This window comes from Ictalurus punctatus, chromosome 5 (assembly GCF_001660625.3).
Source record: "Ictalurus punctatus breed USDA103 chromosome 5, Coco_2.0, whole genome shotgun sequence".
NCBI classification, from domain to species: Eukaryota; Metazoa; Chordata; class Actinopteri; order Siluriformes; family Ictaluridae; genus Ictalurus; species Ictalurus punctatus.
The window spans coordinates 23,106,049-23,127,190 of record NC_030420.2 but is presented as its reverse complement, the minus strand read 5'-3'; the positions used below and the strand labels follow the sequence as shown (position 1 = coordinate 23,127,190).

The window sequence follows — 21,142 nt, the reverse complement described above, 5'->3', positions numbered from 1 at the left end:
CATACATGTAAGTACATTTAATTAGCGTTTACACTTTGAGAAAGAAATAGTACTAAACTGTACCTTTCCTTGTTGCTGGGGTGGTACCCTTTTTGTCCCCTTTAATATTTATCTTCCACCTGGAAACATGGATATAACGTACGGAATTAATTCTATACACCTATGCACCTTACCTGCGTGAAGTTGTAAAACGTCGGCAAAATAGTCTTAATCGTTTGTGCTCCGTTTGTGCTGCTTCGGTTCTGCAGATATTAAAAGAGTATTTATAGTTCATTCTGGGATCACTCAGCCCCCCCCCCACCAAATAGTCTCAATCGTTTGTGCCGATAAAAGTTTCATTTGTGCTGCTTTACTTTTTAAAATAGTCTCAATCGTTTGTGCCGATAAAAGTTTAATTTGTGCTGCTTTACTTTTTAAAATATTAGACATTGAATTCACGCAGGTAGTTTACCTCCATAACTTTTCTCCCTGGATGATTTTCCCCACCTGTATTACGTCAAGTCCTGCCTTCTTCGCTATGATTGGCTGCTCACAAAAGATTGCGCAATAGAAATCGAACGTCGAATGTAACTGTTGCACGGTAATCGTTACGTCACAGACGTCATGACGTTTGATAACCATGGTAACGAGACGCTTAGTCTACATACAGTTTAAAATAACCTGCATGAACTTGGCCCCCCACTAAAAGGTTATGGTGGAAAACTTGGTTTTGATAGAATAGCGTTGAGTGTTTTGTGTTTGCATTAACAAATTGAATGCTGTACACTCATTTTATCTTCATTTTTTTGTGTGGTAAGATAATATTTTTGAGTCATGGTGTCCACAGCGGCAGGGAAGCAGAGAATACCGAAAGTGGCAAAGGTGAAGAATAAAGGCCCAGCTTTGATGCAGATCACGGACAAGCAGCTGCTCCGAGAAGCCAAGGAACGAGAACTCCCCCCTCCACACAAACAGAAGATCACTGATGAAGAGGAGTTAAACGATTACAAATTACGAAAACGGAAGGGATTTGAAGACCATATCAGAAAGAACAGGACTGTCATAAGAAACCAGATCAAGTACATACAATGGGAGGAGAGTCTGAAGGAAGTGCAGAGAGCTTGTTCTATGTACGAGTGAGCGTTGGACGTGGATTACCGGAATATTACACTGTGGCTGAAATGCGCCGAGATGGAGAAGAAGAACCAACAGGTCAATCAGGCCCGCAACATCTGGGACCAAGCCATAACCATCCTGCCTCGAGTCAACCAGTTCTGGTACAAATACACCTACATGGAGGAGAAGCTGGGGAACATAGCAGGCGCTGTAGGCAGGTATTTGGAGCAGGCCTGGCACTCTTACATCAACTTTGAACTGCGCTCAAAGCGCACGCGAAAAACGTGTACTAGAGGGCTGTTGAGTTCTTCGGTGAGGAATATATGGATGAAAACCTCTTCGTGGCTTCCGTTAAATTTGAGGAAAAACAGAACGAGTTTGAGCGTGTTCAGGTGTTCTATAAATACGCCCTGGACAGAATCCCCAAAAAGCAGGCCCAGGAGCTTCTCAAGAACTACACAGTGTTTGAGAAGAGTTTCGGAGACAGGAGAGGAATTGAGGACATCATCGTCAGCAAGAGGATATTTCAGGATGAGGAGGAAGTTAAGGCGAACCCACACAACTACGACACCTGGTTAGATTACTTGCGGCTGGTGGAGAGCCAGTACGGTCCGAGAGGTGTAAGAACAAGCTATCGCCGACATTCCCCCCATCCCGGAGAAGAGACACTGGAGGATCAACCTACCTGTGGATCAACTACGCTCGCTTTGAGGAGCTGGAGGTCAAGGACCCTGAAAGGACGAAACAGGTGTATCAGGCATGTCTGGAGCTCATCCCTCACAAAAAGTTTATCTTTGCTAAAATCTGGCTGTTCTACGGCCAGTTTGAAGTCTGCCAGAAGAACCTGCAGAATGCCAGTCGAGGCCTGGCCATAGGCATTGGGAAATGCCCAAAAAACAAGCTGTTTAAGGGCTACATCGAGCTGGAGCTGCAGCTCAGAGAGTTCGACCGTTGCAGGAAGCTGTATGAGAAGTACCTGGAGTTCAGCCCAGAGAACTACACCACCTGGTTCAAGTTTGCCGAGCTGGAGATGATCCTGGGAGAGATTGAAAGAGCACTGCCATATTCGAGCTGGCTATCGGTCAGCCTTGCCTCGACTTGCCAGAGGTGCTCTGGAAATTCTTATATCGACTTTGAAATTGAACAGGAGGAGTATGAGAACATGCGTGGGCTTTATACGAGGCTCTTGCAGCACACCCAGCACGTAAAGGTATGGATCAGTTATGCACAGTTTGAGCTGTTGATTGAAGATGATGAGTGACTACAGCGGTGCAGGCAGGTCTACGAGGAAGCTAACGATGGCCTGCGCATGTGTGAGGAGAAGGAAGAGAGGCTCATGCTGCTCGAGGCATGGAACGATTTTGAGCAGGAGTTCGGCACAGTGGCCAACAAGGACCGAGAAAGGAAGCTCATGCCCAAGAAGGTGAAGAAGAGGAGGAAGCTCACGGCAGAGGATGGGTCGAACACAGGATGGGAAGAATATTACAACTACATCTTCCCAGAGGATGCTGCCAATCAGCCCAACCTCAAACTGCTGGCCATGGCCAAGATGTGGAAGAAGCAGCAGCAGCAACAGAACGAGCCTCACTTAGTGGTCTACTCACTTTTGTTGCCAGCGGTTTAGACATTAATGGCTGTGTGTTGAGTTAACTTGAGGGGACAGCAAATTTACACTGTTATACAAGCTGTACACTCACTACTTTACATTGTAGCAAAGTGTCATTTCTTCAGGGTTGTCACATTAAAAGATCCATCCATCCATCCATCCTCAACCGCTTATCCGTTATTGGGTCGCGGGGGCAGCAGGTCCAGCAGGGGACACCAAACTTCTCTTTCCCGAGCCCCATTAACCAGCTCTGACAGGGGGATCCCAAGGCGTTCCCAGGACAGTGTGGATATATGATCTCTCCACCTGGTCCTGGGTCTTCCCCGAGGTCTCCTCCCAGCTGGACATGCCTGGAACACCTCCATAGGGAGGTGCCCAGGGGGCATCCTTGCCAGGTGCCCGAACCACCTCAACTGGCTCCTTTCAATGCAAAGGAGCAGCGACTCTACTCTGAGTTCCTCTCGGATAACCGAGCTTCTCACCCTATCTCTAAGGGAGAGGCCAACCACCCTCCTGAGAAAACCCATTTCGGCCGCTTGTACCTGTGATCTAGTTCTTTCATTCACTACCTAGACTTCATGACCATAGGTGAGGGTAGGAACGAAGATTGCCTGGTAGATCGAGAGCTTTGCTTTCCAGCTCAGCTCTCTTTTCGTCACAACGGTGCGGTAAAGCGATTGCGATGCTCAGATTCTCCAGCCAATCTCCCGCTCCAATGTCCCCTCACTCATGAACAAGACCCCGAGGTACTTGAACTCCTTCACTTGGGTTAAGTACTCAATCCCTACCCAGAGTAGGCACTCCATCGGTTTCCTGTTGAGAACCATGGCCTCAGATTTAGAGGTGCTAATCCTGATCCCAGCCGCTTCACACTCAGCTGCGAACCGATCCAGTGAGTGCTGGAGGTCACGGACCGATGATGCCATCAGGACCACATCATCTGCAAAAAGCAGCGATGAGATCATTAGGTCACCAAACCACAAACCCTCCCCACCATGACTACGCCTCAAAATCCTGTCCATGAATATCACAAACAGGATTGGTGACAAAGCGCAGTCCTGGCGGAGACCAACCCCCACCTGGAACGAGTCCGACTTTTTGCCGAGCATCCGGACTCAGCTCTCGCTTTGGGTGTACAGCGACTGGATAGCCCAAAGGGAACCCCTCACACCATACTCCCTCAGCACCCACGGTAAACCACTGGGGGTCATACGCCTTCTCCAAATCCACAAAACACATGTAGACCAGATGGGCATACTCCCAGGCCCCCTCCAAGATCCTTGCGAGAGTAAAGAAAGAGCTGGTCCGCTGTTCCATGACCAGGACGGAATCCGCATTGTTCCTCTTCAATCCTACGTTCGACTATTGGCCGAACCCTCCGTTCCAGCACCCTGGAGTAGACTTTACCAGGGAGGCTGAGAAGTGTGTTACCCCTATAGTTGGCACACATTCTCTGGTCCTAATCAAATATTTACAAAAATGTGAGGGGTGTACTCACTTTTGTGAGATACTGTGTGTGTGTGTGTGTGTGTGTGTGCGTGCGTGTGTGTATATATATATATATATATATATATATATATATATATATATATATATATATATATATATATATATATGGCATCACCCCAGCGATAAGGAAAATACTTTAATTATGATAGTGTAAAATAAGCTCCTCTTATTTTCGTCTTATTTTCGGAGCTTTTATTATGAAGACTAACTTCCGCACCGTTTACGTCGCGGAAATGTTAACGCTGCTGACGTCACACAACTTCCTGGGGGGAAAAAAAAGACTCGAACAAAACAGATAGGAGGGATAGATACAACAGGGAAGTTTTGTTTTACGTGAAAGGTTAGACTTTATATTATTTACTGAAAAAAATCGCGCGTGGAACGAAATATCCAGTTATTTAGGCGTAATTTGTTTGTTCGGTGTTGTGGAAGCGCCGCGGTTCAGAGAGTTGTGTGAATCCCTGCGCTGATAACATGAATGTCGATGCTGCACAGGCGGCGCCGAGCGGAGCAGCGAGCACAAACTCCTCAACCCCGAGCAGCAGCAATTGTGTCCCTAACAGCAACTCCGCCGCTAATGTCAGCAGTTTACCTCCAACTGGCAGCACTAATGGTGAGTGGAGTGTGTGAAATATTTCACAGTAAAACCAGCAGCTAGCTGCCCTTGAGCTAGCTGCTTAGCAAGTGTTATTAGGATATGTTTAAAGTTGACATATGCAGCCGTTCTTCAGTTTTTAATAATTTTATATCAGTGTAGTTACATTTTATAATTCAATAAAATATTTTAGGTCTAGAGTATTGTGAATTTCCATTCTGGGATTAATAAAGTGATCTATTTATCTGTTTCTAGAATCTCTGGGTTGTTTGTGTGTAAGTAGCCTTGCTGTGTCTTGAGTCCTTCTAGCTAGCATATCATTAGCTTCACTTTAGAGGAAAATAATGGAGTGTGGTGTTGATTGGTTTACATCCATTTTATCCGTTTATGGTTAGATTTAATGGTATGAAACAACCACGAAAGCGTTACAGCAGCTATAAATGGCTGTTCCTTCACCAACATCTTATATTTCTCTCTTGAAGTTTAAGCGCACCTATTATGGATTTGAAACATGCCTAATTTTGTTTTAAAGGTCTCATACAATAGATTTACATGCATCCAAGGTAAAAAAAAAAAAAAAAAAAAACCCTTTAATGTGCTCAACATTTAAACTGCAGCATAACCTTTTTACCCAAGTGTCACAAACGACTTGTTCAATGATCCGTTCTAAAGGATTCATTCTAAACTCCTTTCAGAGAGCTTACTCTGATCTGATTGGTCAGTTGTTCCCATGTGTTCTGATTGGTCTACAACTGTCAGATTGTTTCAAAAATGGAACCATGTTTTCATTCACAAACAGCTATGTAACACACTACATGAAAGGTAATATCTGAAAAACCATAATAGGTGCACTAGACATGTTTTGGAAATTAAACAACTGATCAATGAAATAAAACATCTGATCAATATCTTGGTGTGGTAACTGTGGTATAAGCGGAATAATCGACTACGGTCCATTGAATTATTCAGAAATAATGCAAGGAATGCTGCTTTACCACCTTGGGGTGTGCGCTTTCTAATACTTCAACATCTCGTCGTCAATTATTTCTTTCTTAATGCAGTCCGTACATTAAAATCGTGTAATGCACACCTAGCCATGAATTATCCATTATATAAAAGTTTCCTTACAGAAAGTTATACCATATCAACAAGTACACAATTCTTTGATAAACAGTATGTCTTTAAATCGGTGTAGACTGTTTGGCGTTTCTGTCATATGTGTCCCTGTATAGAAACGACAAACGTGTGATTGGCCTTGCAGCTGGAACTGCTGTCAGAGCCGTGCTGTTATATATTTATTAACACATTCTGTCCAGTCGAATATGAGAACAGCACTATTATTGAATATTACTACACCATTTATATTTTGTCTCAATAGTTCCAACCTCAGCTGCCATGGCAACACCATCATCAGACTCTGTGTCCAACGGGCTGTACGTGCCCACGGGATTAGCTAACGGTGACGTGAAGCCTGTCATCTCAAGCACACCATTGGCTGATTTCCTGATGCAGCTGGAAGACTACACCCCCACAGTGAGTTCACATGTGATGAACACCAGTGATCTTCTTTTAATGTGGTCATGCCTTTATTTTATTAGGTCTTTTTATGTATCTATTTATTTATTTGTTTGTTTCTTCCTTAGATCCCAGACGCGGTCACAGGATATTATCTCAATCGAGCAGGATTTGAAGCATCAGATCCGAGGATGTAAGATTAGCTTGTTTATGCTTTTACAAGCGTTAGCCATACAGTTGATACTGTTGATAAAGCACAATAAGAAATTTATATGCACTGCTAAGATGAAGTTAGTCTCTGGAGGAATGCAGTGGAATAGGCCGTGCCCTATACATTTTAAGAATTTGAAATGTATACAAGCGTAAAAACTATCAAATAGCTCAGGAAATTTGTTGTTATAGGTCTGATGGCAGGAAAATAATACTGGTTATGCCTACAGCGTAGCATTGTACCTTACATAATGTAGACTCGTATAGATAATAAGGTTCGGTGACCTTTTTGTAATCTAGACATATTTAACACTCCATCCATAGTAACATGCACATTATGATAATGATGATTATTATTATTATTATTATACACCTTTCTGGCCAAAAGAGCAATCCAAATGGCTCTTTTGGGTACATCTTGTCTTGTGTATAACTTCTAACAGTTAAACAAACTTTTGAACATAAGGAAAGAGTTTTTCAGTTTATGATATACTTACTGGATTGAACAAAAAGTTAACAGAAGTATATGTTGAAGTTATTCAATAGTTTTATTTTAGAATGTTTAACGTGAGTAAAAATGATAATTTAAGCATTTGACTTTGGTTGCAATGTCTGTGAAATGGTCTCTTACTTTGAAACTTTTGGCTGTGTTTAGTGATGAAAGGCTCGAGAACCTACTAAAAGTCTGACGAAATAAAGTGCACCTACTGACTTTATCAGCTTGCCTCAAAGTTTATATTCCTCTCATTAAAAGTCAAGGGCAAGAACAATTTTAGTTACACTTCAAGATGATGGTGCTTCGTTTGAGAACTTTGCGTTTCCTAAATAAGTGAATAAAACTGAAACTTTTTTGCCATCATATTAAACAGGAATAAATGACCGAACTCTACTAACTCATGACTTTGAAACACGCTTCTTTTCATGTAAATGCAGAATCCGTCTGATCTCATTGGCGGCTCAGAAGTTTGTCTCGGACATCGCTAACGATGCACTTCAGCACTGTAAAATGAAGGGCACTGCATCTGGAAGCTCCCGAAGCAAGACAAAGGTTAGTAGAGTTTGCATTACCCACAGCAGGAAATGTTTTCTGGATGTAATTGTATTGAAACTTTGCAACATTTTTGGACTATTATTAATCAGTATATATTGTTTAGTCTTTTGCATGAAAATTTCTTTATTTTATGTTTCACTGACTTTTATTACAAATCTGATTTTTGTCTTGTTCATCCTGAAAAGCAGGATAAGAAGTACACACTGACGATGGAGGACCTGACTCCGGCTTTATCCGAGTATGGCATCAACGTTAAAAAACCCTACTACTTCACGTAAAAAACTAACATCCTGTAACAAACTGCTGAAAGTAACATGGCTCCATAAATAGGTGTCCACACTGTAGAGACCTGACTTTTTAACAGCGAAAACCTTTGGTCCATGTGACACAGAGAAGGCTGTAGGTGTGTGTTTTTTTTTCCTTTTCATTTATTTAGCAATTTATTTTAAGTTTTTGTTTTTGCTTAACTATGGATGTAATTCATTACATATTTGTAATATTTGATTAATGGAAATAAACAGAAATGTATCACTTATCTCTGATTTTTTAAAATTTATTTTATCTTCTGAAAATATTGTGCCTCTGAGCTGAATTTTACAGCAGACTCTGCCATGCTTTTTATCATTCATATAAAATTATTCATACTGTCATACAAAAGAAATGATTCTTTCTTTTGTTTGTATATCCTGGCAACTTTTACCAGTTGGCTTCCCATACTGGAGTATGTATTTTCTTCACCTGAATTTTGAAGGGTTTTTAGACCATAAGAGGAATCAGACCTGCTTAAGTATTAATAGAAATGGAAGCTGCTCTTATGTTTCAGTTGATGGATGACAGCACTGAGTACCGTTGTACAGTCATAACCAAGTTGAAGTACTGGTATACAGTTTACAATGAGATGTGTTAAAATGGCATATTGAATTATTGACAATCTCAGGACAACCTTTTAACGCTTGTTCCCCCAGTGTATTTTTAATGAACATGGGCAAAATATGAGACATTTATTTACAATTTCAAAATTCCTTGGCCACAGTGATAACATTTTGCTTTAGGCAGCTGGCAACATGTGCATAATATAGCCATATACAGTTCAGTGCAAAAGTTTGCATCCCCCATGGTTTCTGGGTTGAAACCATAGAGTTGAAACCTCTACACTTTGTCTAAATAACAATTCCATGTTCATTTAATGGTGTTTTCATGTTGAAAGCCTGTCACAAAGCCTGCATACTATGGAAACGGAGTCATCAGCAGTTAACTTCATCAGCAAGCTCAAAAATCCTTATGTGCATGCTCTAGTTATTTTAATATGTCTGTTCAAGGTGTCTAATGACCAGTCTAATGCATTATAACATTGTGAGCTGTCCAAAATACTGCCCTTTCTCAATTTGTTTTTCAAAGAGACATAAGAGCTTGGGATACCATTACCAATAGTGAAACCCATCATTAAACAGACTAAAAAATAAAAAAAAAGAAAAAGAAAATAAAAAAGTATTCTGTATATTAAAAAAAAGAGGGATGCAAAAATCCAAAACTATAGCAGGGGGAAAAAATTGGGAAAAGGAACAAATGGACTAAAACTCAACAATCAGAAAAAAAATATTTTAAGAATTGAGGATGCTGCTTTATTTAATATTTTATTTGTTTTACAATATCCATGATGAGATTAACTTGATTATACTTTTAACATTTTTTTTTTATAGTGTAATTTTTTTTTTTCCAAATTTCATTTGATTTAATATACGCTGAGAGACGAGAACTTGTTTGAAGAAAAATGCTTTGGGGACAAACACAAAGTGACAGTGAAGGAAACTGGGTGAACCTTGCCTTTATTTCCGTGGTAATGATTTTTCTGCTTTTTCTGACTCGATGGTGAATGTCCAGATGATACTGTCTCCTGAGAGTCCACTCTGTTGTGAACACAGGAGCAGCAAACATATTACAGAAACACAACCTCTAGCTTCCACATTAAAAAAAAAAAAAAAAAAAAAAAAATTTAAAGACCTTTTTTTCTATTCTAGACAGATAAGGGTTTTGAAGGGTCAGGATTTTTGTTTGTCTGTATCTATAGAGATCATTAACCATTTACACAATACAATAGCTAACGTGTGTAAAGTATAAAGTAAAGACCTTAACTCAGAATCCATCTTTCAAGAGTGCCTGGTCCTCTTTGGAAGTATCCATCTGTTTTGTTACTCTAAAACCTACTATCCCAAAACCAAAAAAAGATAAAGGTACTTTTCTTACTGCCATACCAGACAGCACTCTGAAATAAAATCAATTTCCTCACGTACACATGGTTGCTGCAATAACTTAATATAATCATGAGTAAATCAAGTGTTTCAGTAATTACTGCCTTCAAAATTCACTACCGCAGCCACCAGCCATTCAGACACATCATCTGACACCAGTAAAACCTCAATCAAAATGATTCTCATGCACTTGAGTGTAATCAAGCCAACATTTCATTTTGTCTTCCCTCTTACTGCTGGACGAGTGTACTTTAACCTACAGTTCTGTACAAAACCTTAGCCCCAATATTTAGACGTTTTTGTAGAACGCATTAAAGTGCCAAACTTTAATTCTCTACAAATTTATACTGTATATGTCATTAAAGAAAGTAACACATTAAGAAAGAGACATCTGAAATAAAAACATCAGAAGAGCCATCTAGTATTTTACCTGCAGAGAAAGAAGCAAGTGAAAGAAGGCGTGTAGAAGAACTGTGCCAAATTCATTTAATTTCCATATAAAACTATATATATATATATATATATATATATATATATATATATATATATATATATATATATATATATATATATATATTAAATTGAATTGATTTCTGCTCCCAGAAGTATTTTTTTACATTTCAAAACGTTACATTTGTATTATTTTTTTTAAAGCATCTTCACTTATTAATCTCTTATTAAATTACTTTTGAACAGTACTTTTTTGGTTAGTTTTTTTTTTTTTTTTACAGACATAATACTCTACCTAATTCCTTTTCATATATCATCACCTTTCATAATTCCTGTTGATTTCTTAACCAGGGAAATATCCTTATCACTGATCATTCTCTGAAATAATATGACTGAATTCAAATGTTTAAAACATTAACTATTCAGACAAAGACCTGTTTTGAAATGGGTGCAAACAAGAGTGAACTCGTCTTGCTCACAATAATGAAATAAATAAGAACTTGTCTGTCTTCAGTCCCACTCACTCTTTTCTGTGTCGAATGGAACAAAAAATCCACTCTGAATAAACGAGCAAATGAACACAATGCCACACCTCACCTAGGCAAAACCTCACTCACATAATTGTTTGCTTTGCCTGTTAGAGATATTTAATTCTTTTTGTTTCAAGAACATGTGAAACAGCATGTGAGGCTGTGAAACAAGTGAATTTGAATTTTCAGGATAAGGCTTGTGAAATGCCAATGTATCCTTGTCAGGACAATTCTGAAATAAGCAGACTGATCATAGCAGCCTACACTGCAGTGGTGGCCTCGTTTGATTCAGCAGGTTTGGCGCTGGGTGGAACTGGAATGGGACGTCTTTTACGTTTCATCGTTTTCCCACCATTTTCATTCAGAAGGCCCTGAGCGGCTCCCTCCATGTCGCTCACGCTGATATTCATGGCTTCTGCCATCTCCTTCTTAGTCACAGCAACAAACTTGGGATCCTCAGCCAGAGTTTCAAGGCCACCATTTCTTAGTGCCTAAAAGTGATGAAAAAATGCAGTCGGATGAGTTTTTGGCTCTTTCTGACCAGCTAACACTGAGAAGTATGTTATCAGGCTGCTGTTTACCTGTTGGATGAGTATGTCAGTTGCTGGTAAAGATTCTTTTTCACCATATGTAGGATCATATGGGAACTGCAAGAGTAAAGAGTAAAACACTAAACCTAAAGGCAAAAGCATGTCCACAATAAAGGTAATAAAGGTTTCTCAACAGCCCCTGTTATTTAAACAACCAGAATGTATAAATTATACTGAATATTTTTTTTTATATTGAAAGGCCCCTGGTCAGGTTACCTGAGTGACGTCAGTCCTCACAGTAAAATCTGACTGGCGTCTGTCTTCAGCATCTCTAACAGAGGATGATACTCTACTGGGAAGCATACTGACTTCTCCTGTCGGGTACAGTTCTTTTCAAACAAGGAGTCTTCAAACAAGAATTCTTTAATAGCCAATTTGTCCATCGTACATTTGAGATTTTATATATAATCCATGCATTCTTTATACTTACTGATATCTTCAAAGGATTGGCCTCTGGGTCCAGCAACCAATGGTGACTCTCTCTCAAATATAAAACTGGACGAGATAAGACAAGAAAAGCTTGACAGGTCATTAAGGTAAACAAATGCAATCTTAAGGGGTTTTTTTTGGTGAAAAGCATTTTATGCAGTCCTAGGTAGAAGGATGACATTTTGAAAGTTGGGGTACCCAGTTGAATTCCCTGTTCTAACACATCTAATAACCTTTAAACACTCTGAAACTTTCAGTGGGTCTAAACTCATTCCTTATTCTTTTAATTATGGTTAGTTTCACTGCAATTACCAAATAAATAATAGTTGTAGCTGAATTGTATGCTGTAAAATAAATAATAAAAACTTATACAAACAAATTATAATCTGGACCTTTAAGGGGTTGAAACCTGGTAATTAAAAGGTGCATTGAATTAGGTGTCCTTGAGCAGGAAAATTCACACAGACAACAATCACCAACAATCACCAAGTGCTGGAATATATAAAATACTCACTCCTCTGTAAAGTTGGCATTGTTGTTGGTGATGTTTGTTCTGGTTGGTGTTACAGGGAAGAACTCAGTGTTCTGGAGGAAAACAGAGTCAGGTGGAGACTCCACATCCTCCGGGCGACTCTCAGAGAATTGCAGGGGTCGTTGGCTGGTCGGTGCTGTTGTAGGGCTACTGGGTTCTGATGAAAATGGGTCTGTGCTGGTCCCAAACAGACCCCCAGTTCTCTGAAGGAGGAAAAACTTTGTTTGGATACAGTACATACAAACATGATCTAGCTTACTAAAGTGCGCTATCTGTGTATATACGGTATCCATCCATCCATCCATTCATTTTCTATATCGCTTATCCTACAGGGTCACATGGAGCCTATCCCAGGGAGCATCGGGCACGTGGTACACCCTGGACAGGGTGCTAATCCATCACAGGACACAATTACATACACAGTCACACACCCATTCACACACTATGGACACTTTGGACATGCCAATCAGCCTACCATGCATGTCTTTGGACTGAGGGAGGAAACCGGAGCACCCGGAGGAAATATGTAAACTCTGCACACACAGGGCAGCAGCGGGAATCAAACCCCCAACCCTGGAGGTGTGAGGCGAACGTGCTAAACACTAAGTCACCATGCGCCTATACAGTATACAGTGCATAGAAAAAGTCTACACACCCCTGTTAAAATGTAAAAAAAATAAAACTAAGTTCAATGTATGAACAGATTTCACCTTTATTGTGAAATTGCAACATATAAATATCAAGTGACAAACACCCAGAAATGTTTTTTGGGGAAAAAAGAAAAAGAAAAAACCTTCAATACCCCGTTTGCATAAGTCTGCAAACCCTTTTATAATTGGGAATGTGGCACTGTTCAGAATCACATTCAAACTCATGTTAAACACTAATTAGTATACACCTGCCATCAATTAAAGTACCCCCAAATAAAGTGCAGCTGTTCCTATAGGATTTTCCTGACATGTTCTTGGTAACATCCAATTGGAAAAGCAATAGGCCGCAAAGACCTTACAAAGCAGGCACAGAAACTCATTGTTGAAAAATATCAAAGAGGAGAGGGTTACAAAAAATGTCCAAGTCATTTGATATACCAAGGAACACTGTAAAGACAATAATCAACAAGTGGAGAAAATATGGCACGATAGTGACACTGCTAAGGATATCCTCTAAAATTGATGAGAAGATCAGGAGAAAACAGGTCAGGGAGGCTGCCAAGAGGCCTACAGCAATATTAAAAGAATTGCAGCAATTTCTGGCAAGTACTGGTTTCTCCCTACATGTGACAGCAATCTCTCACATTCCGCATATCTATGGGCTATGGGGTAGGGTGGCAAAACAGAAACGTTTTCTACCAAAAAATAAAAAATAAATAAATAAAAAGATGCCAAATCTCCCAAAACTATTTGGAATAATGTGTTATGGTCAAATATGGTAAATTTGAACTTTTTTTTTTGCCATAATAACAAAAGATATGTGGTACATAAAAAATACCCACAGCACATCGCCAAAAGAATACCATCCCCATGGGGAAGCATGATGGTGGCAGCATCATACTTTAGGGCTGTTTTTCTTCAGTTGGAACTGGGGTTTTAATCAGGGTGGAGTAGAGATGCACTGATATTCTTCCTACTATCGGCTACCGATAGTTTAAAATCATCCGATGATCAGGGCCGATTATATTCTGAAAACACATCGATTTCGTGCTGTGTGTAAAGATGGTGTCTCTTGTGTGGAATGATGACAAAACTGCAGTTTGTAATCTCTGCACTGCTAAAATTTTACACCGGAAGTGAGTAGAAGTGAAGCGGGAGTTTCAGCCTCGAATCAAACCCCCCCCCCCCCCCCATGCTGCCTGCTCGCCCTTGTGCTGAATTAAAGCGCCAGTACACCGTTGAAAGATTTAAATGAAGATGAGTTGACAAAAAAGTATATATTGCACATGAAAATATATTTGTAATGTAGTACATTTTATGTCCAGTTAATGTTAATATATAAAAAATTTTATATTATATATTACCAGTTTGTTGTTCAATGATGAAGAAGAAATGCTTTTGTTTGTGGTGAGTGAATGTGAGACTAACAGGAGGTTTTTAGAATTCAGTCAATATTAATTTGAATTAATAACATTCAGCACATCACCAAAAGAACACCATCCCCATGGGGAAGAGTGGTTAAGAAATCTTAAGAATGTGTTTTCTGTTTATGAAACCAGTTACTGTGAAACAACTTGCTGAAATGGAGAGAATAAAGTTTTTATTTTTGCGTTTCTTTCAGAATTCTTTTAATTAATTATTATTCATTTAAAAGAAGGCATAAAAGGCAGAACTATCGGTATCGGCCGATATCACACTGAATAATCGGTTATCTGTATGGGCTGAGAAATTTTGTATCGGTTCTTCTCTAGGGTGGAGGGAATAATGAATAGCTCCAAATACCAGTCCAATTTTGCGCAAAACCTTTAGGATTCTGATAAAACACTCAAGATGAAGAGGAATTTCACCTTACACTATGACAGCGACCCAAAGCATACATCCAGATCAACAAAGGAATGGCTTCACCAAAACAAGTTCAAAGTTTTGGAATGGCCCAGCCAGAGTCCAGACCAAAATCTAATCAGAAATCTGTGTGGTGACCTGAAGAGGGCCGTGCACAGGAGATGCCCAGCCAATCTGACAGAATTAGAATGCTTTTGCAACAAAGAATGGCAAAATAAAAGAAAGTCAAATTGTTCCAAACTGATTGACTCTTACACAAAAAGATTGAAAGCTGTGATAAAATCGAAAGGTGCTTCAACTAAGCATTAGTTTAGAGGTGTGCACAATTATGCAACCAGGTTATTGTGCTCCCCCAATACCCCCGCAACACACACACACACAATAATTCTTCTTATTTTAATTAATAGTATAAAATTTCACAAAAAAGAAAAGGTTCTAGGATGATTGGTTACATTATTTACATTACAAAAACCTGCCATTTTAACATGGGTGTGTAGACTTTTTATATCCACTTTAAATACATTGCCTGTTGTTGGAGTGTAAGGCAGTTAAAGTTTTATAAAGTGGGATAGATGGATAAAGCATTTACCAAAGATGACTAAATGAATGAATGAATCTTTAATTCTATTATATCATTTATTTGTGCAGTTAGTCCTTATGGACTGTTAAATAAATAGTGGATAAACACCAGCAGACTATGATGGATTTACAATCATAACACTATTGTCAGTGTATATACATATGTACATGCTTACTGTATACAGATTTGTAGATAGATACATACCTTTTCATATACGTATTATTTGAATGCTCTTACATGTGTCAACCTGCACTCCCCACTTACCTTATATGTTATACCCATTGTCTGTATAGTCTATTTATTGGTTGTTATGCACAGTCTTCAGAGATGCTGCATCTAATTTCACTGCACCTTTGTACCAGCTATGAATGTGCATGTGACAAATAAAGCTTTGATTCTTTGAATCTATTTTAAAGCCTGGAATAAATATTTGTGTGTGCTTTTTCTGTGTGCCTTTTTTCCCCAGCAAAGAAACCAAGTTCTCAGAGGTTTACAGGGAGTGCAGGGCTCATTAGGTTTACTGAAAATTGTTATAATGCAAAAGTCACATTGTTTAATAAGAAACAATTGTGCTTGTTACCCTGTAGATGCCCTCCTCTCCTCCTGCCATGGCCCTATCCATCTCATCCTCAGCAATAAGGTCTCCTGAGATGGCCCTGTGGAGCTCGGGGGCAGCCTCCTCCTCAATGCTGCGCAGACCCGCCTGAACAACAAAGGATAATATTGTGTGTTAAAGTATGTGTTGGTAAAATGCCAGGATGAACTGAGAGAAGAAAGGGGTAGTGTCAAGTGCACTACTGAGCACTAATAAGAAGCAAAACAAATTAGGTTGGGATTAAGTGATAACTAAACCTATCATTTTATTTAGATGTTTACAAATATCAGTCAAAATAATAACACATGGAATGACTGTTTTATTTCGTAACTCATTATAACATGACAGTATCAAAGCATGTTGTACCTGAATCTCAGCTGCTCTTTTTTTGGTAGGTCGGTAGCCATAGTACTCTTCCTGGCGCTGCATAAACTTACGGAAGTACTCCTGAATCAGGAAGGTGGCGTAGAATTTCCCAACAGTGACCTCATCATCTGTAACCAATCACATCACATCACATATTATTCGGTGGCAGGAAACTGTACATGCTTTTAAAGTACACCTATTATGCTTTTTCAGATATTACCTTTCATGTAGTGTGTTATAGTGCTGTTTGTGATTGTAAAAAGTCTGCAAAGTTTCAAAAATCAAAGTGCAGAACAAATGGAGTTATTGACTCCCAAAAGAAAGAACCGATTCTGAACAGCTGAAATGAGTGGTTAGTAATTCCAGAATTACTTCCTGTACAAAACTACGTAGGTCTGTAACAAAAAAAACCCCCGCCTCTGGTCTCCGCTCTGCTCGCAAACAACGTGTACTTTGACCCGCCCTCAAACACTAAAGATCCTGTTGCCCTGAAAGAGTTAGGTTTCTGTTGTCGCCATGTCTAAAAGACGTTGTTTTCTGCACTGCCAAAGCAAAACCACTTTGCATAAACTACCAAAGGATAAGGATTTAAAGCGTCAATGGTTAAAATTCATTTTCAAAACGATACCACAGCAGTTCAAATCGGTCCTTTATTTGTGTTCATTTCACTGACAACTGCTTCTCAAATCTAGCTGAAGTCAACGCTGGATTTACGAAACAATTATTCATTAAAGATGGGCCGTACCCACTTTATTTGGACCATCTTGTGCCTCTGGATCACAGTCTGTAAGTATGATTTAAAATTAAATTTATATTTATGACATTATGATTTATGACATAAAATTATTTATGTATATATTTTCTATTCAGTGTTCCAAATGCATAGTTTTGTGTTGTACACGTGTACGACCAGTGCACAGCTGTTAGCCTGTTAGCTGTTAGCCTCTGCTAACCAAACTACATTTAAACTTACCACTGAGAAATGTCTTGTTCTCATCATGCTTGCATGCTTGTATTTTGGTTCAGGTTGATGTTCTCATGTATCACTATTGGACTCAAATGAATTAGGTAAACCCGACCATTATTATTACTGAGTTGAAATTCAAATATGATAATGGGCATTTCCTTTCCAACACGTGCTGTAAGTGGTAGAGCAATCACAACAGACTGGGACATCTGACCAATCACAGCAAAATAGTAATCTCTGAAAGGAGGAGTTTAGCGTGAAAGGATCATTGAGCAAGTTGTTTGTGACCCTGAGAAAAAGAGATGATGCTGCATTGTAAACGATGAGAAAATTAAAGTGTTTTTTGACCTTGGATGTATTGTAATCCTGTTGTATGAGACCTCTAAAACAAAATTAGGCGCTTTTAATAGAGCAAAATAGGGGCACTTTAAATCTGTGTAATCACTAAGTCCACTGGCAAATAAAATCAACAAAACAATAGTAATAGTAATTAGAAATATTTGTAGTAAAGCTTAATATTAATTAAAGTACAAGCTAAATAAGTAATCAAACATTTCAGGACTGTTGTTATAGGAAAATAAGCAATAACGGGGTGAGGGCCATAACCATCCCAATGTTTAATATTTTCCCATAACAGCAAAATGTTTTGTTGCTTATACCACAACAATTTGCCAGTGCTAAAAAAAAATTCCATTTATTATTCAATGACATGTTGGACAGTTTATCTGCTTATAGTTACATTAAATGTTGTGGAAGTTAGTTCCTATTAACACTTGTGTTATAGTACCTATAAACTCTTGTTCCTTAGAAAGCTTCTCTTTTTTTGTGAAAGAACAAAAAAAAGCAGCTTGAAAACAGAAAGCACAAAGACTTCTGTTCTTAAGACTTTCTCATGGTAGAAAATTTACAGACTATTACAAAGTGCACCATACAAGTCCCTGTGAATGAGCTGTTACTATAGAAACGGTAACATGTTAGTTATGAGGGAATTAATATAAACCTGTGAACCAGAACACATGTCAAAGCTATACCATGTAGATGTGGTATAATAGGATTTAAACCTAGAACACAAAATGTTTACTTTATACAGGTAATCTTTACCTCCGATAGGTGGAAGAACCTGGTCCAAGAGTTTCATACTGGTCCGTTTCCAGATACTTTTAATAATGGCTCTCAACTCTTCATTAGCCTGCTCAAAGTTGCCTGATAGCCACAAGGCACATGTAAAACAGTTGTTATTAAAATGTATTGGTTATATTACAGTATTACTGTTTTCCCTCAGCATTTCATACCTTCGGTTTTAATCTTCAAAGCCGTTCTGACTAAAGCAAACAATGTGGCATTGAAGGTGACCGTTCCATCGCTGTTCAGGGGCATGTTCATAGAAATTAATCGCTGGGGACAAAAAAAACATGATATCAATACGGTGGTTCAGTCTTTGGAAGATTACTTGCTCATAGGATTTCCTTCTAAAAGTGTTAGTTTGATTATCGTTATACTGTACAGTAGATACAGCTGATGTTTTTTTTTCACCTTTACAGTTACAGCTTTAATTGGCTTACCCTGCAGGCTGAGCGGTGAGGGCAGAATTTTCCAAAACCCAGTGGTGGCTGGATCCTTCGTAAAAGGGTTACTACATCCAGATGTTTAATTCGCCCCCTTCAAATTGAGAGTGATAACTAACTGTTTGTAGTCATAAAAGGTTTCCAAATATAAAATGCACTTAAAAGATCAGCTAAATATGCATTTGACTCACGTTGCCTCAGGATCATATTCTGCCCAGATCTTCTTGAACTCATCCAGATGGTGTGGACCGAGGATCGACCAATCACGGGTCAGGTAGTCAAAGTTGTCCATAATGATGGCCACAAACAAATTGATAATCTGCAAAAGAGGACACAAATTTACTGTTAAACTATCAACCAAATGGAGTTCACCAGTCACTTCAGAGATGTACTGAAAATACCAAATCTGCTACTGAGAGCTGAACTTCAAAAAACACTATAAATAACATTATTATATATCTTCTTTTTTTTTTTTTTTTTTTTTTTTACAGATGCTTACCAAAAAGGCACACAACATGTTGAAACTCAGAAAGTAAAAGACGGCAAAGTTAGTTCCACAACTGTACTCCTCTCCAGGAGTTGAGCCATGGTCTGATTTCGGATCACACAGTTTCCCAGACATACAGGCCAGCATGACTTTTGGCCAACCCTCTCCCGTAACACATCTGTAACAGAACCAAACAATTTGCAATTTGAATAATTTTAGCACATCTAGATTACAGTGATGTCAAATAGACATCTGACCCACCGGAACAGTAGCAGAATGGCTTGTGGGAATGTCTGGAAGTTGTTGTTACGGTTGATTTCATTGCCATCCACTAGGGCAATTTTACCAAATACCTGAACAGGAGGAAAGAGATACAGACAGATCAAGAAAATGAAATGGATGTAGAACTGTAGAGTTTCAGTGATGAAGCATGTATAGGAAATTCAAAGAAGCTCACCTGCATCCCTATGACTGCATAGATAAAGAAAAGCATTACTATGATAAGAGCTATATGAGGGAAACCCTGGAGGAGAAAAAAGAGACAGATCCTATTTTAGATTATTATTATTATTATTATTATTATTATTATTATTATTATTATTATTATTATTATTATTATTATTATTATCATTATTATTTTCTGACACTACAGTCCTTATTAATGTTAGTCTTCACTAATAATAACATAATCGCAAAGCTGTCTAACTGGTATTTACAATCCTGATGAAGATGTAAACAGTAAATTTTATGTAGTTTTCATAACTGTACTATGACATGAATGAGTTGTTTATGCAGCCTTTTAGTAAGAGCAGTTTAAGTCAGAAATGTAAGCAACATTCACCCATTATTAGAAAATCTGCTACAAAATATTCTAGTACTGAGAAAATTATATCAAATTGGCAACCAAATATCATTGTAATATTGGATAGAACGGACATTGCTGACACCCATCCAGGAATCAGATAAAATCATTGCTACTGGATTATATACTTTACTATATGGTTTCACGCATATCAATGAGTTCAAAACCATTATATTTAACAATAATCATCAATAATCATGTCTCCAATAACACTGCAACAATCTCTCTTTCTGACCTGGAAGGACTTAATGAAGGTCCACAGAAGGTTGCGAATGCCCTCAGAGCGGTTAAGCAGCTTTATCAGACGCAGGACACGGAAGAGTCGGAAGAAGGTGATTGAGACTCGAGCATTTTCTTCATACTGTGAAGAAGTGGAAATGTAGAATGTAGTCAGAAGAGAAATCTGAAATCATGAAGCTTTAAACCTGACAAGGATAATAACAGAGTACAGGGTAAAATGTATAAACGGACTCACAGCAATGGCCTGCATTGGGTTTGTTTCCTGAAAAAAAAAAAAAAAATCAAAAAGATATTGTACATGTTGATTTTTTCATAGTGCCTAAGTACTGCAATGTTGATATACAGTGCATACTAATGGCACCAAACAGGCAAATGAAATGGTTTGGATAACAAACCTCCCGAACTCATTTATGGAACACTTTCACTGACCATTTTAAAGACACTTTACATGCAAGGCCTAGGTCAAATAAAACAGCCATTTCCTAATTTGCCTACCTTTTAATTTCCCAACCAGCGTGGAAGACACAATTTTTTTTTTTTTAAATAGTTAGATTGTTACAGTGATCTTACAGTGGATATAAAAAGTCTGCACCCCTGTTAAAATGGCAGGTTTTTGTGATGTAAAAA

At 38.6% G+C, this 21,142-nt stretch overlaps 2 protein-coding genes and 1 pseudogene across 4 annotated transcripts in view; 2 read left to right on the top strand and 1 right to left on the bottom strand.

Moving 5' to 3' along the window:
* The first annotated feature begins 296 nt into the window (after positions 1-296).
* Positions 297-3,376, top strand: LOC108265786 (crooked neck-like protein 1; annotated as a pseudogene).
* Positions 3,377-4,451: 1,075 nt separating this feature from the next.
* Positions 4,452-8,116, top strand: taf10 (TAF10 RNA polymerase II, TATA box binding protein (TBP)-associated factor). Of its 2 annotated transcripts, none has more exons than XM_017468959.3 (5): positions 4,452-4,823; positions 6,184-6,338; positions 6,449-6,513; positions 7,464-7,578; positions 7,767-8,116. In XM_017468959.3, the coding sequence occupies exons 1-5, from the start codon at positions 4,685-4,687 to the stop codon at positions 7,857-7,859; spliced, it is 567 nt and encodes a 188-aa protein (XP_017324448.1). In that variant the 5' UTR covers positions 4,452-4,684; the 3' UTR covers positions 7,860-8,116. The 2 variants fall into 2 exon arrangements, with proteins under 2 accessions (XP_017324448.1, XP_017324449.1); XM_017468960.3 differs by having other exon boundaries at positions 4,456-4,823; positions 7,770-8,116.
* A 409-nt stretch (positions 8,117-8,525) lies between these two features.
* cacna1sb (calcium channel, voltage-dependent, L type, alpha 1S subunit, b) overlaps positions 8,526-21,142 on the bottom strand; it is a 31,619-nt gene continuing 19,002 nt past the window's right edge. Inside the window, exons 30-45 of one of the 2 annotated variants that reach the window (XM_047155660.2) lie at positions 20,751-20,777; positions 20,511-20,636; positions 19,871-19,936; positions 19,675-19,766; positions 19,426-19,591; positions 19,118-19,245; positions 18,924-19,020; positions 18,654-18,756; positions 18,463-18,564; positions 16,395-16,522; positions 16,014-16,136; positions 12,344-12,564; positions 11,831-11,895; positions 11,617-11,729; positions 11,392-11,457; positions 8,526-11,301 (exon numbers count right to left, since the gene is read on the bottom strand). In XM_047155660.2, the coding sequence (XP_047011616.1) occupies positions 11,071-11,301; positions 11,392-11,457; positions 11,617-11,729; positions 11,831-11,895; positions 12,344-12,564; positions 16,014-16,136; positions 16,395-16,522; positions 18,463-18,564; positions 18,654-18,756; positions 18,924-19,020; positions 19,118-19,245; positions 19,426-19,591; positions 19,675-19,766; positions 19,871-19,936; positions 20,511-20,636; positions 20,751-20,777 (1,854 nt within the window). In that variant the 3' untranslated portion in view covers positions 8,526-11,070. The remainder of the gene's footprint in view (positions 11,302-11,391; positions 11,458-11,616; positions 11,730-11,830; positions 11,896-12,343; positions 12,565-16,013; positions 16,137-16,394; positions 16,523-18,462; positions 18,565-18,653; positions 18,757-18,923; positions 19,021-19,117; positions 19,246-19,425; positions 19,592-19,674; positions 19,767-19,870; positions 19,937-20,510; positions 20,637-20,750; positions 20,778-21,142) is intronic. The other variant, XM_017468978.3, reaches the window with a different exon arrangement.

What these genes read in the sequence shown, in the direction of transcription:
- taf10 (XM_017468959.3), top strand. Translation starts at nt 4,685, where the DNA reads ATGAATGTCGATGCTGCACAGGCGGCGCCGAGCGGAGCAGCGAGCACA. An exon ending in GAAGCATCAGATCCGAGGAT is followed by an intron (nt 6,514 to 7,463) that starts GTAAGATTAGCT and finishes ATGTAAATGCAG; the next exon opens with AATCCGTCTGATCTCATTGG. An exon ending in GCTCCCGAAGCAAGACAAAG is followed by an intron (nt 7,579 to 7,766) that starts GTTAGTAGAGTT and finishes CATCCTGAAAAG; the next exon opens with CAGGATAAGAAGTACACACT.